Source organism: Homalodisca vitripennis, chromosome 2 (assembly GCF_021130785.1).
Source record: "Homalodisca vitripennis isolate AUS2020 chromosome 2, UT_GWSS_2.1, whole genome shotgun sequence".
Lineage (NCBI taxonomy): Eukaryota > Metazoa > Arthropoda > Insecta > Hemiptera > Cicadellidae > Homalodisca > Homalodisca vitripennis.
Genome location: NC_060208.1, coordinates 3,165,885 through 3,186,298, shown reverse-complemented (window position 1 = coordinate 3,186,298; position 20,414 = coordinate 3,165,885). Strand labels below are relative to the sequence as shown.

General features: G+C 33.5%; 1 protein-coding gene across 2 annotated transcripts; it reads left to right on the top strand.

Annotated features, from left to right (window-relative positions):
* The first annotated feature begins 1,604 nt into the window (after window positions 1-1,604).
* On the top strand, window positions 1,605-18,603 carry LOC124356053 (UMP-CMP kinase 2, mitochondrial-like). Of its 2 annotated transcripts, none has more exons than XM_046807215.1 (6): window positions 1,605-1,869; window positions 4,055-4,134; window positions 5,388-5,517; window positions 6,147-6,342; window positions 16,325-16,519; window positions 18,068-18,194. In XM_046807215.1, the coding sequence occupies exons 1-6, from the start codon at window positions 1,668-1,670 to the stop codon at window positions 18,072-18,074; spliced, it is 810 nt and encodes a 269-aa protein (XP_046663171.1). In that variant the 5' UTR covers window positions 1,605-1,667; the 3' UTR covers window positions 18,075-18,194. The 2 variants fall into 2 exon arrangements, with proteins under 2 accessions (XP_046663171.1, XP_046663170.1); XM_046807214.1 differs by having other exon boundaries at window positions 1,606-1,869; window positions 18,088-18,603.
* Window positions 18,604-20,414: the final 1,811 nt, after the last annotated feature.

The window sequence follows — 20,414 nt, the reverse complement described above, 5'->3', positions numbered from 1 at the left end:
GTGAGGGTAAACTCTACATTCACATTGAATCAACCCTTCCCACAATAGCTACGTTACGTACAGTGTGTGAGGGTAAACTCTACATTCACATTGAATCAACCCTTCGCACAATAGCTACGTGCAACGTGTGAGGGTAAACTCTATATTCACATTGAATCAACCCTTCCCATGATAGATAGCTACGTTACGTGCAGTGTGTGAGGGTAAACTCTACATTCACATTGAATCAACCCTTCCCACAATAGCTACGTGCAACGTGTGAGAGTAAACTCTATATTCACATTGAATCAACCCTTCCCATGATAGATAGCTACGTTACGTGCAGTGTGTGAGGGTAAACTCTACATTCACATTGAATCAACCCTTCCCACAATAGCTACGTTACGTGCAGTGTGTGAGGGTAAACTCTACATTCACATTGAATCAACCCTTCCCATGATAGATAGCTACGTTACGTGCAGTGTGTGAGGGTAAACTCTACATTCACATTGAATCAACCCTTCCCACAATAGCTACGTTACGTGCAGTGTGTGAGGGTAAACTCTACATTCACATTGAATCAACCCTTCCCACAATAGCTACGTTACGTGCAGTGTGTGAGGGTAAACTCTACATTCACATTGAATCAACCCTTCCCACAATAGCTACGTTACGTGCAGTGTGTGAGGGTAAACTCTACATTCACATTGAATCAACCCTTCCCACAATAGCTACGTTACGTGCAGTGTGTGAGGGTAAACTCTACATTCACATTGAATCAACCCTTCCCACAATTGCTACGTTACGTGCAGTGTGTGAGGGTAAACTCTACATTCACATTGAATCAACCCTTCCCACAATAGCTACGTTACGTGCAGTGTGTGAGGGTAAACTCTACATTCACATTGAATCAACCCTTCCCACAATAGCTACGTTACGTGCAGTGTGTGAGGGTAAACTCTACATTCACATTGAATCAACCCTTCCCACGATAGGTACGTTACATGCAGTGTGTGAGGTTAAACTCTACATTCACATTGAATCAACCCTTCCCACGATAGGTAGCTATGTTATGTGCAGGTGAATGGTCATGTTGCACACCACAGTGAGCCTTTGTTTCATAAAATAATGAAAGGAAATAAAAATATGTATATAAAAAATTGCACTCTTTGTAAAGTTTTACATTTCAATGTTTTTCTGCAGCGATTTCAAAATGAAAAAAGACAAGTTTCGTTTTCTCCAAAATGTTTGGCCCACAAAGATCTCCAAAACAATGTGTATATAATTACACAAGTTTATACTTATACTTGAGAATTGAATCCCAGACCGGATTATACCATGTCCTGTATAAAAAAATGCATGAAAACATTTTAAAACTGTTGTTAAGGGTTGTGTCATAGTTTTTTGTTGTACGATAATCTATTCTTTCACAATCGCTTTGATATAATGTTTCATATAAGAATTCATGTACATATCAAAATACAATTTTTGAAAAAAAAAATGAAAATTTGTTCATAAACTGAATTGCTTTGTTGTCTTATTGTTGGGTAAGTTGATGTATTATTTAGTGTCCATGACAATCGTCACACATAAATGTGCTGGCTACTGATTAGTTACTGTTATCAATGTGATCAGTTAAATGTTTGTTTTGCAGATGGATACCATGTTGCCACGATGGTAGCAGAGACATGTCATTGTTTCATTTGTGTTTCCGTGCCAAGCATATCAGAAGTTGGATATGCCCGGAGATTTTCAGACGTTGTATGTTGCCATCTGTTATACTATGGGGAAGTTTTGTGATCATTGTGGCAACCGTCACTAACTATGATGAACTTGACACGATCCCATTTGAGAATTGCACTTCGACAAATTTGATTCATCTTTCAGACGGTTTGTTAGTTAGTCTTTCCATTAATCTTAAAACAAAACAACATTGTAAAGTATAAGATTGGAAAATGTCTGAAATTATCACATAATTGTTAAATTATAGAATATAAAACAATAAAATTTTATGTTATAGGTAACATTTGGAAAAAGCAATTGCTTTGTATACATTTTAAAAGTATTAAGGGAATAACTGGTCATAAAAAAGTTACAGTAATCTCTTATCATTCAATGTTGTTTTACAAATACACTAAACGTCCTAGAAATGTATGTAAGTTTTTGAAAATTAAAGAAAAAGACATATCAAATATAGTCAGTAATATTTAGAATGAATATGTTAATACTTTTTATCATTTATATTACATTATTATAGGCCTAAATGTATTTTAATATTTTGTTATACGCTCTTTTAAATTATTATGATTAACATAAAGTCACTAGATACAAAATCATACTCAATTTCAACTTTTCTTTTTTGTTTTATCATAATTACAGTATTAGTATGTATAAGTAGTAAGGTCCATACTGACAAGCAGTAAAACATAAGACAAAGAGTTATAATAAGTTTTTGGTAAAATAAATAAATAACATAAAAAATAACAGACAACTTTTGTACTAATTAAAAGTGCTAGTAAGTTGAATACTATTTACTTTTTCATAAACCACTTGTTAGAAAGTTAAATTTATCTTGTAATACACGAAATAAGAGGTAGTTATGAAAAATGATGGTAAATTTATTTGCATATAAAAATATAAACTAACACAAAACAAAATAACTGTATACTTAAATGAATAAATGCATTGAAATATCCATAAGGTAAGTATATACAAATTCCACTAGCAACCTAATTTAAAGAAGTTGTAATTATTCAAATGACCAATTACATTAGGCTTATAGCCTTTTCTTTAATTTTAAGTGCAGATAAAATTATTGGTAGGAAACCTACTGGCAAGATTTTACATCAGGCATTGTGATTACTTTAAAAAATAGTTAGCTGTCCATAATATTTATTTTATTGCAATGTTGAAAGTACGGCAATCAGGCATGTTTGTTACAGGAAGAAATATACCAAAACCATTATTCACAAAACTTAAACGGTTGGCATTTTTTCTACTTAAATTTTGTTCTGCTAAAAAGGATGTGAAATGCAAACTGTGATATGAACATTTTTTTTGTAAGAGTATATGGAGCTGTATTAAATGTCTAAAATTAAGAGAATTTGAGCATTTTCGAGATAAAAAAATATACTTATTCGATAATGGAAGCTCCTACAGGTATTATAACTATTTATTTACTGACTTAAACAGATCAGATCAAAATATTTTTTGAAATGGCTTAGATGTTAGCTAAAGGACAAAAAAGACTATTGAAGTAAAAAATTCACAATGGTCACTTGAATATTATGTTAAATGCACAATCAATTGTGTTATTATTAATGAATATGGTGGAGTACAGTGAATCTGAAATTTTTATAAAATGTTTAGTAGTATCCCAAGGCTCTAATTTTGGACCTCTGATGTTTTATATTGTTTATCAATGATCTTTTTTAGTAGGGTAGGCTGGAATTGACCATACACCACAGAAACTGGGTGATAGTTACTACTATACAACTAATCCTTTCTTTCTAGGATCTAGTAATCTCAAAGAATCAAAGCTGGTATATTCTGAAAACTTAAGCTGTCATTTTGAGGCTTAAAGAAACTTAAGTCTTATTATATGGATTGTCCGATTTTTCAACAACGAAGATTCTCGTTTTTTGCTTTAGAGATTCTTATTATTATGTCGTCTTGAAGACTGAAGTTTGTCAATTGCAGACACAGTAAAACTGTGCATAAGAAACACCACTCATGAATGGTCCAAAAATGTTTTAAGCTGGTTAGAGTTTTGGGGCTTTGATTTCCTACTCTTCAAATTTTTTTACTGTGGTGGATATGTAATATACCAATAGAGTATATGTCAAAAAGTTCTGAGTTATATGAGAAACTGAATTATCTGAGCTGTATGAAACTTTTTTGTCTGTCCGTTTTTGAGGTATGTGAGTAGGTAACTAGATATGGCTTGGTAGAAAATGGAATGTGCAAAAAATGTGGAGGTACTGAAGGATTTGTAACTAGAAATAAATAATTTTAGAATTTGGATGATTTCTTCCATTCAAAGAACACAAGATATTTCGACTTGTAATCTTTACAGATGTGTTGAAGAATAGACTCCAACAGTATGGTGTTCACTACAACATCCAGTCTGTATTAGATGTCTTACGGCATTCTAAGGTAAAATTCAACTTGGTCGTAGTTTCTATTCTAATGCACAATCCACCTCTACATGAACATGCTACATCAATCTAAATTAAGCAATTGAGCCAATCTGTTAGTATTTTAGATGAATTTAAGACACCAAGAGATATTCGTACCTGATACACTCATCAGGATGTATAACCTGATTAATTTGGTTTTGCAGCTTTTTCAATGTGAACCTGTTTTTCAACTTTTATCTGTTGAGGTTACATGTATTAGTACACATTTCAGCAGATGAAGGGTATTGGTACCATATGATGTTAAATGCACAAATGGTCCAGGAACTGAGACCTGGTTTGCTTGAAACCGATAGTGAAATTTTCCCTTAAAAAAATCTCATCATCAGCCGAGCTAATTTTGTTAGGGATTAAATAGGAGAGTATCAAAAGGGTTAATAATATGAATTGGCCATTTTTGTGTCAATTCAAACTTTTCTTAGCGTGACAAACTGAAAACCAACCAAACACTGACATTGAAAGTGGCAGTTTCACACTCTATCTAAGTGTCTGATGATAATATAGCCATTTGTTATTTGCCATTCTATATGTCGGTGTTTAGTGTAAGTGTGTACTCTGAGACAAAAATTATCATTTTATATTTTTAACCTTTTTGATGTACTGCCATTTTGACTTCAACCAAAGTTACCAAGGCAAATGGTTGATTTCTCGATTTGGATAAGTTTTCTATTGATTAAAAAAACCAAATTGTGTACAAATATACTTCCAAGGCAAATTGGTTATCGACTCCTTCACTAAAAATGAACACTAGAGAATGAATTGAAAGAACAAAAAATCAATCATCGCTTGCAAATTATATTAGTCATTTAAAATAAATAGATATTAATTCTTTGTTTTTAAATTCTTTCCTCTATAATATATATATAATCTAATACAAATTATATAGTAATATAAACTAAAAAATCATACAGTAGAAATTTTAATGACTGAATCTATATTCTTCAGCGGAGATTTTCGTACCTGAGGTACCTCTTACAGAATACCCATCAAATAAAAGCCATGAATTCCAAGTTGACCAACAGCAGTCTGCGGGTTCCAACCAACTAACAAGAAGACACTTCCAATATCATAAATACTTGGTGTACAGTATAACGCGTGTTATTGTATGAACCAGACATCATCTGAATTGTATAATACGTGTTGTATGAATCATGTTCCATGAACTTTTGTGCACTTATATTTTAGTTATACATTCACTGTGACACTGTGTAGTTCCGTTCGGATGAAGCTGTCCAAGTGTTGATGCTGAAGTACGAAGAAGCAAAGCAAGTATCCCCCAAGTTCCTGCCTGAGCCGCTGCGGCGACACCCCATCATCGCTGTGGATGGCTTCTTCACTCACGGTAACTGTCCGGTCAGTCGGCACTGGTGAACGGCTGTCAGAATATTGTTCACAACATTGGTTTCATACAATTCTTCAAAGGAAAGTAATAAGTTAAGAAAACTTGTAATACAGAAAAAAATTATTAATATACAAGAGAAGAGTTTCCTAATAATTTCAATGAACTGATCACATAATTAAATCATAGAAAGTAAGAATGTATTGAAAAATAAAAACTTTTTAATGAATTCTAAACACTAAACACTAAACACTAACAAATTAAAATGACACAAAAATGAATAATGGATATGCAAAAGTCTTGATAGATTAGAAAATCTTGTGGCTGGTATCGACTTACTGGATTTCCCCTATAATTAATAAGGTTATGAAGTCAATTACATGAACTTATTCAAGTAGGTGGTTATAAGCCAATATTCCCTGAAAAAGCTCATTGAGATTGCTCTTAGAATCTTCATTTCTAGTATCGGGTTTCAGTTAGATTTGTGTAATATACTCGTATATTTAGCGTAGAGTAAAAAATTTGTTTTACTTTTATTACATATATATTGTGTTCACCATTTAAGTATTTAATGAAAGTAAAATTATAAATTTTCATTATTTTCACAAAATCAAATTTGAACTGATTTGTAGGTCGGGCCATGATAACGAAGATGATCTCCAACAGCCTGAATGGAAGAAGACTTCAGTTGCCGACAAGGAACATCAATCGATTACGGAAGTACTTTAACAATGATGTTCTACGGAAGCATTTTTACTCCTTGTCCAAGTATTTGGGAGCCCATGTTGCGATGCACTATTGTAGAACAGCGCCTGTTATCTTGGAGAGGTACTCTCATCACACTGCATACACAATTTATATATATATACATTAATGTAATGAAAAGTAATTAAAACCCTTTTAAAAATCTTTTTATTGACATACCTGTACACATGTTTCGGTTTTTAACCACCATCAGTGTACATTAACCTCTAAATAAATAAATAAATAATAAACAATTAAGTATACACATATGGATCTTTTAAACATATGTTAAATTTAAATGACACAGTTGTAATTTTTTTATTAGTAATCTGTATTTAATATTTTAATTTTTTCAAAAATTGGATTTGTCTTATTTTTCAGATTACTATTTAAAATGTTATGAGGATCTTTATTATAATTTAGATAGATATGTAATTCTTCTTTTGTGTTTAATTTCTCTCCTTTCCTTTTGATATCTAAAATTTCCATGTTCTTTTCAATATTTGTGTAGTTATGGTCAGTTTCCAATACGTCTTCAGCAACATTTGATTTTATTGTAGACATGTTATTTGTTTTCAAAGCTTGTATGTGTTCTTTAAACATTTTATTAAAATTTCTTCCAGTTTGCCCAATATAATAGCTTTCAAAATCACATTTTCAATACAATAAGGACTCTTACAAACAAAAAGATGGAAAAGAACAAAATAATGAGTGACACTAATCCATTTAAAGACAAAATAATTTATTGGTTTAGATATGTGGATGATATATTATGTCTTTTCAATGGAGATGAGAACCAAGCTTGTACACTAATGATGGTTAAAAACCGAAACACGTGTATGTCAATAAAAAGATTTTTAAAAGGGTTTTAGTTACTTTTCATTACATTAATATACATAGATAACCCTATAAGTGGAGTTAATAACACTACAAATATGACTAACAACCAATCCATTGTCCACAAATACAAATACCTCTCACTTAAGTTGGCGAAGGTAAGAGAAGATATACAGTTTAATAAGATATGCCTGAGTGAAAATATTATTCCAAATTATGTTCAATTAAAAACTAAATCTACATCAAGAGCTGCACTAAAAGCATTAAAAAGAAGGAAAATAATATGGATAAAAGAAGAAATTAACAGTTTATATGCAAAAATGTATGTAATAGTCAGATTAATTGAAGAAATTAGAACAGACATCAAATTAACATTTCACCAAGATAGCATTGAAGAAATTGATATTAATACACAGTAATGGATTAAACCTATCATTTTAAAGAAAACACAAGTTCATCTTAAGAAGATTAATAAATTGATTAACTCATAGGAAGACAATAATTAAAAAAAAAACAATTATACATTTAATGATAATGAAGATTTCTGCCCAAGAATAAAAACTTATCATCTATCCAATTTAATGATGATGAGTTGGCCCTATTGAACCAACTCAAATCACTCAAATTATAAATCTTGACCGTAAAATTCAAACAATCAAAGATGATCTAATCAATGTAGAAACAGCCATAAAGAAAACAGACACAGAACTCCAAGAACCTTTCCGATATAATCTTGCCCATGAATTAAACAAAAATAATTTAAAAGTACAAAATCCTAAATCAATAAAAACGTCAAACAATGATATCAAGTTAGTAACATCCATATCAAGAAAACTAAAAGAAAATAATTGTATAATATCAAAGGCTGACAAAGGGAATACTGTAGTAGTTATCGACAGTCAAAGATATCAAGAAAAAGGTGAAACATTCATTGACAGCAACAAACTTAAAAATTAAATAAGGACCCAACTCAAGAATACAACAAAATGCCACAATAACTAAATGCAAAAGTTTATCAAAAGCAGAGCAATACCAACTCAAAATGACAAATCCAAAAGCTCCTACACTAAAAGGTCAACCAAAGACACATAAACCGGATAATCCAATTAGACCAGTAGTAAACTTTTGTAACTCCTACTTACAAGGTATGTAAATTTTTAAATAACAAAATAAAAATCCACATACATTTTGAAAATAATTACAGTATATCAAGTTCAAGTAATCTGGCAAATCAAATTCGAGACATTCAAATTCCATTAAACTCTTTCTTCATTTCTTTTGATGTTAACAACAAGTACTCAAACATTCCAAAACAAGAAACAATTCAAATCCTAAAAGATATTCTAATAAAATACAGTAAACTATATATGAATGAAATTGACGATATCTTATCATTGACAAAATCAACTGTTAATCAAAATTATTTTCAATACAATAAGGACTTTTACAAACAAGAAGATCTTTCAGGCCTTCTTGCAAATATATATGCAACATTTAGAAAAGAACAAAATAATGAGTGACACTAATCCACTTAAAGACAAAATAATTTATTGGTTTAGATATGTGGATGATATATTATGTCTTTTCAATGGAGATGAGAACCAAGCAGAACACTTTTTAACATTCCTCAATTCTATATTCTATATCTTATTGTTGGTAATATATACAGGGTGTTCACAAACATCTGTGGCTGATAGTACTTATCATTTGAAACAAAAGATGTCTTGTAAACATAGATCAAGAAATGTCTCGTTTAGCTCCTAGTCACCATTTTGTATTTTTTTAAAATTATTGTCTCTAAAACTAGTTAAGCTAAAGAAACCAAATTTGACACATAGGTTTGAATAGAAAAGAGAAAAAGAATTGTATTATTTTCTTTGAAATTAACAAAATGGCGTGTGTTGCAAAATTAAATAAGAAAAAATCAGTCTAGTCATAACACATTAGCTAGACAACGACAATTTTAACAATTTCATTACAATTCCAACGGTCCTTTTTTTCAATGAAATCCTTCAAAGTATGAGCAAGCACGACCACTTTGAAGGCAGGCTTGCACAAGGCAGAAACAGCAAACGTATTGCCTTTTGACAGGCATCAACTGTTTTACATAAGTTATAAAAATTTCACAAGATACTAACTATTTTGTAATATTTTTACAATCCCAAAAATATTTTTTCAACGAATAAGTGAGAACGCGACTTTAAATGTACACTTGCACAAGCCGAGAGCACCTAACATGGCACAATTGGGAGTTATCAGTTGTTTGTTACACCTGGCTTGTGCAAGCATATCTGAGTAAATGTACACTTGCACAAGCCGAGAGCACCTAACATGGCACAATTAGGAGTTATCAGTAGTTTGTTACACCTGGCTTGTGCAAGCATACCTGAGTAAATGTACACTTGCACAAGCCGGGAGCACCTAACATGGCACAATTGGGAGTTATCAGTTGTTTGTTACACCTGGCTTGTGCAAGCATATCTGAGTAAATGTACACTTGCACAAGCCGGGAGCACCTAACATGGCACAATTGGGAGTACACCTGGCTTGTGCAAGCGTATCTGAGTAAATGTACACTTGTACAAGCCGGGAGCACCTAACATGGCACAATTGGGAGTTATCAGTTGTTTGATACACCTGGCTTGTGCAAGCATATCTGTGTAAATGTACACTTGCACAAGCCGAGAGCACCTAACATGGCACAATTGGGAGTTATCAGTTGTTTGTTACACCTGGCTTGTGCAAGCATATCTGAGTAAATGTATACTTGCACAAGCCGGGAGCACCTAACATGGCACAATTGGGAGTTATCAGTTGTTTGTTACACCTGGCTTGTGCAAGCGTATCTGAGTAAATGTACACTTGCACAAGCTGGGAGCACCTAACATGGCACAATTGGGAGTTATCAGTTGTTTGTTACACCTGGCTTGTGCAAGCGTATCCGAGTAAATGTACACTTGTACAAGCCGGGAGTACCTAACATGGCACAATTGTGAGTTATCAGTTGTTTGTTACACCTGGCTTGTGCAAGCATATCCGAGTAAATGTACACTTGCACAAGCCGGGAGCACCTAACATGGCACAATTAGGAGTTATCAGTTGTTTGTTACACCTGGCTTGTGCAAGCGTATCTGAGTAAATGTACACTTGCACAAGCCGGGAGCACCTAACATGGCACAATTGGGAGTTATCAGTTGTTTGTTACACCTGGCTTGTGCAAGCATACCTGAGTAAATGTACACTTGCACAAGCCGGGAGCACCTAACATGGCACAATTGGGAGTTATCAGTTGTTTGTTACACCTGGCTTGTGCAAGCGTATCTGAGTAAATGTACACTTGCACAAGCCGGGAGCACCTAACATGGCACAATTGGCAGTTATCAGTTGTTTGTTACACCTGGCTTGTGCAAGCGTATCCGAGTAAATGTACACTTGTACAAGCCGGGAGTACCTAACATGGCACAATTGTGAGTTATCAGTTGTTTGTTACACCTGGCTTGTGCAAGCATATCCGAGTAAATGTACACTTGCACAAGCCGGGAGCACCTAACATGGCACAATTAGGAGTTATCAGTTGTTTGTTACACCTGGCTTGTGCAAGCGTATCTGAGTAAATGTACACTTGCACAAGCCGGGAGCACCTAACATGGCACAATTGGGAGTTATCAGTTGTTTGTTACACCTGGCTTGTGCAAGCATACCTGAGTAAATGTACACTTGCACAAGCTGGGAGCACCTAACATGGCACAATTGGGAGTTATCAGTTGTTTGTTACACCTGGCTTGTGCAAGCATATCTGAGTAAATGTGCACTTGCACAAGCCGGGAGCACCTAACATGGCACAACTGAGAGTTATCAGTTGTTTGTTACACCTGGCTTGTGCAAGCATATCTGAGTAAATGTACACTTGCACAAGCCGGGAGCACCTATCATGGCACAATTAGGAGTTATCAGTTGTTTGTTACACCTGGCTTGTGCAAGCATATCTGAGTAAATGTACACTTGCACAAGCCGGGAGCACCTAACATGGCACAATTAGGAGTTATCAGTAGTTTGTTACACCTGGCTTGTGCAAGCATACCTGAGTAAATGTACACTTGCACAAGCCGGGAGCACCTAACATGGCACAATTGGGAGTTATCAGTTGTTTGTTACACCTGGCTTGTGCAAGCATATCTGAGTAAATGTACACTTGCACAAGCCGGGAGCACCTAACATGGCACAATTGGGAGTTATCAGTTGTTTGTTACACCTGGCTTGTGCAAGCATATCTGAGTAAATGTACACTTGCACAAGCCGGGAGCACCTAACATGGCACAATTGGGAGTACACCTGGCTTGTGCAAGCGTATCTGAGTAAATGTACACTTGTACAAGCCGGGAGCACCTAACATGGCACAATTGGGAGTTATCAGTTGTTTGATACACCTGGATTGTGCAAGCATATCTGTGTAAATGTACACTTGCACAAGCCGAGAGCACCTAACATGGCACAATTGGGAGTTATCAGTTGTTTGTTACACCTGGCTTGTGCAAGCATACCTGTGTAAATGTACACTTGCACAAGCCGGGAGCACCTAACATGGCACAATTGGGAGTTATCAGTTGTTTGTTACACCTGGCTTGTGCAAGCATACCTGTGTAAATGTACACTTGCACAAGCCTGGAGCACCTAACATGGCACAATTGGGAGTTATCAGTTGTTTGTTACACCTGGCTTGTGCAAGCATATCTGAGTAAAGGTACACTTGTACAAGCCGGGAACATCTAACATGGCACAATTGAGAGTTATCAGTTGTTTGTCACACCTGGCTTGTGCAAGCATATCTGTGTTGAAAATAGTTAATATTTTGTAAAATCTGTTTCTAGCTTTCCCTCTCCATACCAATCTATGTGGCAAATTTGGTTTATTTACTTAACAAGTTTTAGAGATATTTTGTTTTATAAAAAAATACAAAATTGTGGCAAGCGGCTAAAAAAGACATTTTTCAAAACTATGTTTATATGACATTTTTCTTTTCAAATGATGAGTACTAACAGCTACAGAGTTTATGGCACCCTTTTGTGAACACTGTATATACAGGGTGATTCAAAACTAAACGGCAATCTCTCGAGAGCTTATTCTATAGCTAAAAACAATTTATAACACAAAACACAACTTCCTATTGTGAACGATATTAAGGTTTGGGATCAAGCCCTCAAAGCTTCTAGCCGTCACATAGACTGCTTGGTCATGCCAGTATCTGCGATTATAACACAAAACACAACTTCCTATTGTGAACGATATTAAGGTTTGGGATCAAGCCCTCAAAGCTTCTAGCCATCACATAGACTGCTTGGTCATGCCAGTATCTGCGATTATAACACAAAACACAACTTCCTATTGTGAACGATATTAAGGTTTGGGATCAAGCCCTCAAAGCTTCTAGCCATTACATACACTGCGAGTAGGACACAAAACACAAATTAGGATCTGAACTGGTAGAAAACGCCAATCTGGGGATTTGCTACAGACTGTTCGATGAACAAAAGAAGATTTGAGAAAATAAGAGAAGTGAGAAATATAAGAATGTTAATTTACCGTTAAAGTAATGTTGTCATATAAGGAACTTTAAAATTTAAAAAATGAAATAAAAATAAATAAATAAAAAATGATAAAGAGACTGAGACGAAAACAATATTTGTTGGCTTAGTTATACAGGGTGATTCAAAACTAAACGGCAATCTCTCGGGAGCTTATTCTATAGCTAAAAACAAGTAAAAAAGTTCATATAACCATATGCCCGGAAACGCTTCGTTAGCGAGTTACGCCTAGCGAAAGATTTCGCCCGGATTTCAGAACCCTTGGTGAAGTCAGGCCGTATAAAAATAGTAAAGGTAGTTACAAAGATACAAATACGATTGTTTTTTATGTTTTTATATCTGACAAATTTATTAAAATTCGTCCCTGAGCTGTAAATGCAATACTTTCAGAGATATCTTACGTAAAACACAAGAATTGGTGCAACGAAATAACACATTTTTGTGTTTAACGTAAGATTACTTCCATAAATGTTAAATAAAGGTCATTTTTTTCTTAAACAGATTTGTAGAACATTTAATTCTGAAAAGATTCATGTGAATTACTTAGGAAAAAAATTAATAATAGGTATTGAAATTTAGCTTTATTTAAAAATAAAACAGACGCACAAAAATGCATATTCTTATCTGCATAAAATAATAACTAATGTTTAGGTTGTGAGTAACAGCTGATCATTTATTCAACACCTTTTATCGTCATATTTTCTTTGCAAAGGTTGGCAATATCAGCTGATCAACAATTAAGTTCATGAAGTAATATTTGAATAACCTTTATGGAGGTTTTTGTATTGTGGCGTGTGAAGATTGTATTTTGTGAGATCCTGTGATTATTTGGAAATATTTTATACAAGTGTATAAAATATTTTATTAAATATTTATTTTTAAAATATTTTATTAAATATTTTTATAAAAGTGTATGTAATTATCTTAGTAAATAATGGCAGATAATGTAAATGGTATGTATTCGGTTGAAGAGTATACGGACATGATACTGATTTACGGCAAAGTTAACAAGAATGGTTTAGCTGCAGTTCAGGAATATCGTGATACTTTTCCGTATCGAAGAACACCTGATCGCAAAACATTTGAAGCTGTGGAGAGACGACTTAGAGAAACTGGTAGCTTTAAAACCGAAGCGAATAGATACTGGTCGTCAACGTAGCGCGAGGAACTATAATAATGAACAAGCAATAATAAATGCTGTAGAATTATCACCAACCACAAGCACCAGACGATTATCACGTCAGTTAAATATTTGCCAGTCAAGCGTATGGCGGACACTTCATGAAGCACAGTTGTCTATTCGCTTCGGTTTAAAGCTACCAGTTTCTCTAAGTCGTCTCTCCACAGCTTCAAATGTTTTGCGATCAGGTGTTCTTCGATACGGAAAAGTATCACGATATTCCTGAACTGCAGCTAAACCATTCTTGTTAACTTTGCCGTAAATCAGTATCATGTCCGTATACTCTTCAACCGAATACATACCATTTACATTATCTGCCATTATTTACTAAGATAATTACATACACTTTTATAAAAATATTTAATAAAATATTTTAAAAATAAATATTTAATAAAATATTTTATACACTTGTATAAAATATTTCCAAATAATCACAGGATCTCACAAAATACAATCTTCACACGCCACAATACAAAAACCTCCATAAAGGTTATTCAAATATTACTTCATGAACTTAATTGTTGATCAGCTGATATTGCCAACCTTTGCAAAGAAAATATGACGATAAAAGGTGTTGAATAAATGATCAGCTGTTACTCACAACCTAAACATTAGTTATTATTTTATGCAGATAAGAATATGCATTTTTGTGCGTCTGTTTTATTTTTAAATAAAGCTAAATTTCAATACCTATTATTAATTTTTTTCCTAAGTAATTCACATGAATCTTTTCAGAATTAAATGTTCTACAAATCTGTTTAAGAAAAAAATGACCTTTATTTAACATTTATGGAAGTAATCTTACGTTAAACACAAAAATGTGTTATTTCGTTGCACCAATTCTTGTGTTTTACGTAAGATATCTCTGAAAGTATTGCATTTACAGCTCAGGGACGAATTTTAATAAATTTGTCAGATATAAAAACATAAAAAACAATCGTATTTGTATCTTTGTAACTACCTTTACTATTTTTATACGGCCTGACTTCACCAAGGGTTCTGAAATCCGGGCGAAATCTTTCGCTAGGCGTAACTCGCTAACGAAGCGTTTCCAGGCATATGGTTATATGAACTTTTTTACTTGTTTTTAGCTATAGAATAAGCTCCCGAGAGATTGCCGTTTAGTTTTGAATCACCCTGTATAACTAAGCCAACAAATATTGTTTTCGTCTCAGTCTCTTTATCATTTTTTATTTATTTATTTTTATTTCATTTTTTAAATTTTAAAGTTCCTTATATGACAACATTACTTTAACGGTAAATTAACATTCTTATATTTCTCACTTCTCTTATTTTCTCAAATCTTCTTTTGTTCATCGAACAGTCTGTAGCAAATCCCCAGATTGGCGTTTTCTACCAGTTCAGATCCTAATTTGTGTTTTGTGTCCTACTCGCAGTGTATGTAATGGCTAGAAGCTTTGAGGGCTTGATCCCAAACCTTAATATCGTTCACAATAGGAAGTTGTGTTTTGTGTTATAATCGCAGATACTGGCATGACCAAGCAGTCTATGTGATGGCTAGAATCTTTGAGGGCTTGATCCCAAACCTTAATATCGTTCACAATAGGAAGTTGTGTTTTGTGTTATAATCGCAGATACTGGCATGACCAAGCAGTCTATGTGACGGCTAGAAGCTTTGAGGGCTTGATCCCAAACCTTAATATCGTTCACAATAGGAAGTTGTGTTTTGTGTTATAATCGCAGATACTGGCATGACCAAGCAGTCTATGTGATGGCTAGAAGCTTTGAGGGCTTGATCCCAAACCTTAATATCGTTCACAATCGTAAGTTGTGTTTTGTGTCCTACTCGCAGATACTGGCATGACCAAGCAGTCTATGTGATGGCTAGAAGCTTTGAGGGCTTGATCCCAAACCTTAATATCGTTCAAAATAGTAAGTTGTGTTTTGTGTTATAATCGCAGATACTGGCATGACCAAGCAGTCTATGTGATGGCTAGAAGCTTTGAGGGCTTGATCCCAAACCTTAATATCGTTCACATTAGTAAGTTGTGTTTTGTGTTATAATCGCAGATACTGGCATGACCAAGCAGTCTATGTGATGACTAGAAGCTTTGAGGGCTTGATCCCAAACCTTAATATCGTTCACATTAGTAAGTTGTGTTTTGTGTTATAATCGCAGATACTGGCATGACCAAGCAGTCTATGTGATGGCTAGAAGCTTTGAGGGCTTGATCCCAAACCTTAATATCGTTCACATTAGTAAGTTGTGTTTTGTGTTATAATCGCAGATACTGGCATGACCAAGCAGTCTATGTGATGACTAGAAGCTTTGAGGGCTTGATCCCAAACCTTAATATCGTTCACATTAGTAAGTTGTGTTTTGTGTTATAATCTCAGATACTGGCATGACCAAGCAATCTATGTGATGGCTAGAAGCTTTGAGGGCTTGATCCCAAACCTTAATATCGTTCACAATAGTAAGTTGTGTTTTGTGTTATAATCGCAGATACTGGCATGACCAAGCAGTCTATGTGATGGCTAGAAGCTTTGAGGGCTTGATCCCGGCTAAGTCCACAGTCTACGAGTTTCCCAAGGATCTTCTACGGCCAGATTTCATATTTTTCATCAATGGAGCTCTCAACCCTAAGCTGTATAACGAGAGCACAGCAAGTCGTCACATCCACAATGCTCTTACAGTCAAGTGAGTACAATCCTATCTCTAGTCCTATCAGAATGGGCAAGATGGTGGGCAGGGCTACCATCTTATTGAGATCTCTTAAGGATGGATAACGGACATACGTCACTCATATCACCTTGGAGCAAGGGGAGCATAGCTCTGCTCTAGCCTCTTCCGGTCCAAGCAGACAGGGTACCTCACTTTTAGGTTTTAACATTGAGGTAGCCCCACCCATTGTAACAGTAATCCCATTATCTTAACATTTGTGGTTAATGTGCTGTAGATTCTAACTACATACAAATGTAGTTATTATTATATACATGTAGTAACAATATACAAATAAAAGAAACTTTCTTCTAAGCCCAATAACGGAGTTGAGAGTTTGTATAAAGTTTAAACTGTTGCCATAATGGTATACCAACCTGGCCAATGAACTTAGCAAAGATATTTATAAAACAATTTTTTATGAATTTTCACCTTGCTTGGGCCTAGTTGTTGTTTCCACAATATGCAAACTGTAAGTGCTACTACGAGAACAATAATTAATAATTATTGTAAAATAATGCTGACTTTGTATACAATATATACCTAATTATTCTACTCAATATACGCTTTCTTAGCAATAGAAACAAACTCTTTTATGTAACCAGAAGTGTATTTACTTGTATTTGGTTTTTATATTGTTATATATTTTAAACTAGTTCTGAAATGTTTACATTTTACCTTGTGTGTCCATATAAGTTATGATAGGTCAGGTTTACCTTTACAAAGGCAAGTTTCTGTTTGATGATCTGAATTTTCAAGTTGGTACTTCAAACTGAACCTCTTTACTTATTTCTAAAGTGTCCAAAGAGCTCAAAATATTTATGCTATGTTAAGAAGAGGAATATCATTTCAGTATTGTAAAGGTAAGCCTGATATTTCTAGCTGTCGAAACTCTCAAGTTAAAACCTACTTTTTGCCCTCTTTAAACATAACAACTTTGTGAGCGCATAATTGAATTCTATGAAATTAAAATTGAACCCTATTAGCAACTAAATTAAATGCACAAAACTCCAAATTACTCCAAAATATTATACAAGAAAATTTCAAGGTATTTAGCTTTAATGTTCACTGACTGGTAAACAGGCTTTGAGAACATAAACTAATAGACAGTCATTGTGGACAGTGATTGATGATAGTTAAGGAAGACAGTAGAAGGGCTAATATTGATCTAACGCTAGTGATACATTTGTCGAAGTGTTATCCAGAAAATGTTGAATCTCTGATTCTGGAAATATCTTGTTTTGAGATTTATCCTATAAATAAGTTAGTTGTAAGAACAAATAAAATGTACAATTTAAATTATTAGTAGCATAGAATTCAATTATTGTATTAGATAAATTGAACAATTATAGCATACACATTAATAATGTAGTCTCAAAAAGTGTTTAATATAAATAAGAAGAATACAGCTTTTAACACTTTTTTAGGTTTTATTTTCTACTATGAATCCATCTTCAGGTACTACAGAAAATGTGTGTTAAAATGTGTATTCTTCTTACTTGTAGCATATGTCTAATTGTACAACAGTTGTTAAACACATTTTTCAGAATGGTTGAAGTTTACAGAAGGATGAGGAATCCTGCCCCAATTGAAATCTTTCCTCCTAGCATGCCTGAAGTCATGGGTCAGAAGATGCTGGACATTTTAGAGGAAAAAATGAAAGGCAACTTCTGCCCTAAACCAGATCGTAAACCAATAGAAAACTAATAAATGATTCTTTGAAGATTTTATATTTAAGTTTTTAAATCCAACAGGATTTTATAACTGGTATATACTTTTGTGTTACTTACAAAATTCATATAGGACTTTTAAAGAATTTTAATTATTTGTTTAATGTCATGAAAACTTTATCGACATTCGACTTTAATTTTGTATTATGAAAGTAACTTATCAAACACGATTCAGGTAAAGAAGAAACTCTTTGAACACAAGATATTTCAGAATTAAAATTTTTTTAATTATGGATATATAAACAGACTTTAGTCTCTGATATTAAAGAAAAACAGCGTACATATTCGTTGTTTGTGATCATTGTGTTCCAATAAATGATTTTAATGTGTTAAGGTTTGGTTTATTTTATTCATGTTGTCACATAACACCATGTACAATAATTAATTAATTACCATAAGGTAGATGACATAAAAATTTGTAAAAACCACTTACCCTACATTAAAATGTAAATAAATATAAATTGTATAGCTAAGACATAAAATTTAAACATAAAACATTGAACATTAAGCATTAATATTTAGTTCAAAAATTCAAGGACATGTGTTTAATACTCACTGTAACCACATGCAATTATGCAATTACAGATAAATTGCTACAATTTCCGAGGTGAATAAGAATTAAAAACTTTGTAAATACCAAAATATTTTTATTATAAAGTCAGTATTTGTAAAGCAAAACTGAGATGTTTTCATTTTTGTATTAAGGTTTCAAAATAATTATGTTTTCATTTACTGTGGTTATTCATCTTTTTGAATATATGACTGTGAAAAAATATTCACATCATTATTATAAACCACATCTAAATCCCCAATCCACAGCAGTCTAAGCATTATTCTGTCAGTGTAGTAGTTTTGTGCTTGTATTCCAGGGCAAAATATGATATGTCCAGTCCACTGGAGAAAGACATGTAGGTCATTGCTGTTACAGATATTGTCAAAGTGTTAAACATAACAATGTTGTCTCTACATTTATACTGTGAACAGACAAAAACAAGTGCAACAAATACAATTATGTGTTATTATAATTGCATATCATTTAGGATAATTTATCACATTTCATAAATAAAATTGATTATACACAAAAAGTCTTATGATACTACAATGTATTTGATATTAACTGTGTTGATAATGATAAACATTCACCCCACTGTTTGGTGCATTAGTGTACCGTATCATCAGGATAAATAATTACACCAACACAGTCATCTTAGCATAAGAAAAACTTGTGAGAGATTAGTGAAAATCCAAGTCAGCTGATCAGAACTCTCTTTTACAAAAGCTGAAACTTGAGTCGGAAACAATAAAAACCAACAATACTTTTAGGACTTGAACCCAGTTCATTTTGTATACTTTTATTTGTAAATAAACATGTTTGGTATTAATGAGCTTGATATAATTTTAAATAGAGAAAAATTCTGTGTATAAACAGACATGACTGTGATATAATTAGTAAAGGCATTTATACCATTAGGATTGAGTGTTAAGATATCAACAAGGCAATTGGATGGTTAATACTTTCATTTTTATCAGTATATTATTTAGTTCTGTATGTGAATTGGTCCCCAAGAAATTTCTTAAGATAAAAATAAGATGGCTTTAGATTAATTTTAAAGCTGGGGTACCAAAGGTGGTGGAAAAAATGACAAAAATTAACTAGGTTCTGCCCCACTGGCCTTCAAAGTTGAAGAAATACATTGGTGAATAAACAGTCTGAATTTTAGTCACATGTTCAAAGTAAATTTTGTATCGATAGAGTGGTTTATTAATCGGCTGTTTTAAATATGCCAGCTGGTGTGAACATTGTTTAAGAGTATTTAGGTACAGTGTGCAGTGATATCAAGATGCTGTGTCTGTAGTCCGTAAATATGGAAAACCTGACATTTGTATAACGATTACCTACAACCCTAAGTGGACTGGGATTTACTCTCACTGAAACACTATCTGACAGACCAGATATTGTACTTAAGAGTATTTAGGTACAGTGTGCAGTGATACAAGATGCTGTGTCTGTAGTACCGTAAATATGGAAAACCTGACATTTGTATAACGATTACCTACAACCCTAAGTGGACTGGGATTTACTCTCACTGAAACACTATCTGACAGACCAGATATTGTACTTAAGAGTATTTAGGTACAGTGTG

What these genes read in the sequence shown, in the direction of transcription:
- LOC124356053 (XM_046807214.1), top strand. Translation starts at nt 1,668, where the DNA reads ATGTCATTGTTTCATTTGTGTTTCCGTGCCAAGCATATCAGAAGTTGG. An exon ending in TTTGATTCATCTTTCAGACG is followed by an intron (nt 1,870 to 4,054) that starts GTTTGTTAGTTA and finishes TAATCTTTACAG; the next exon opens with ATGTGTTGAAGAATAGACTC. An exon ending in CACAATGCTCTTACAGTCAA is followed by an intron (nt 16,520 to 18,087) that starts GTGAGTACAATC and finishes CACATTTTTCAG; the next exon opens with AATGGTTGAAGTTTACAGAA.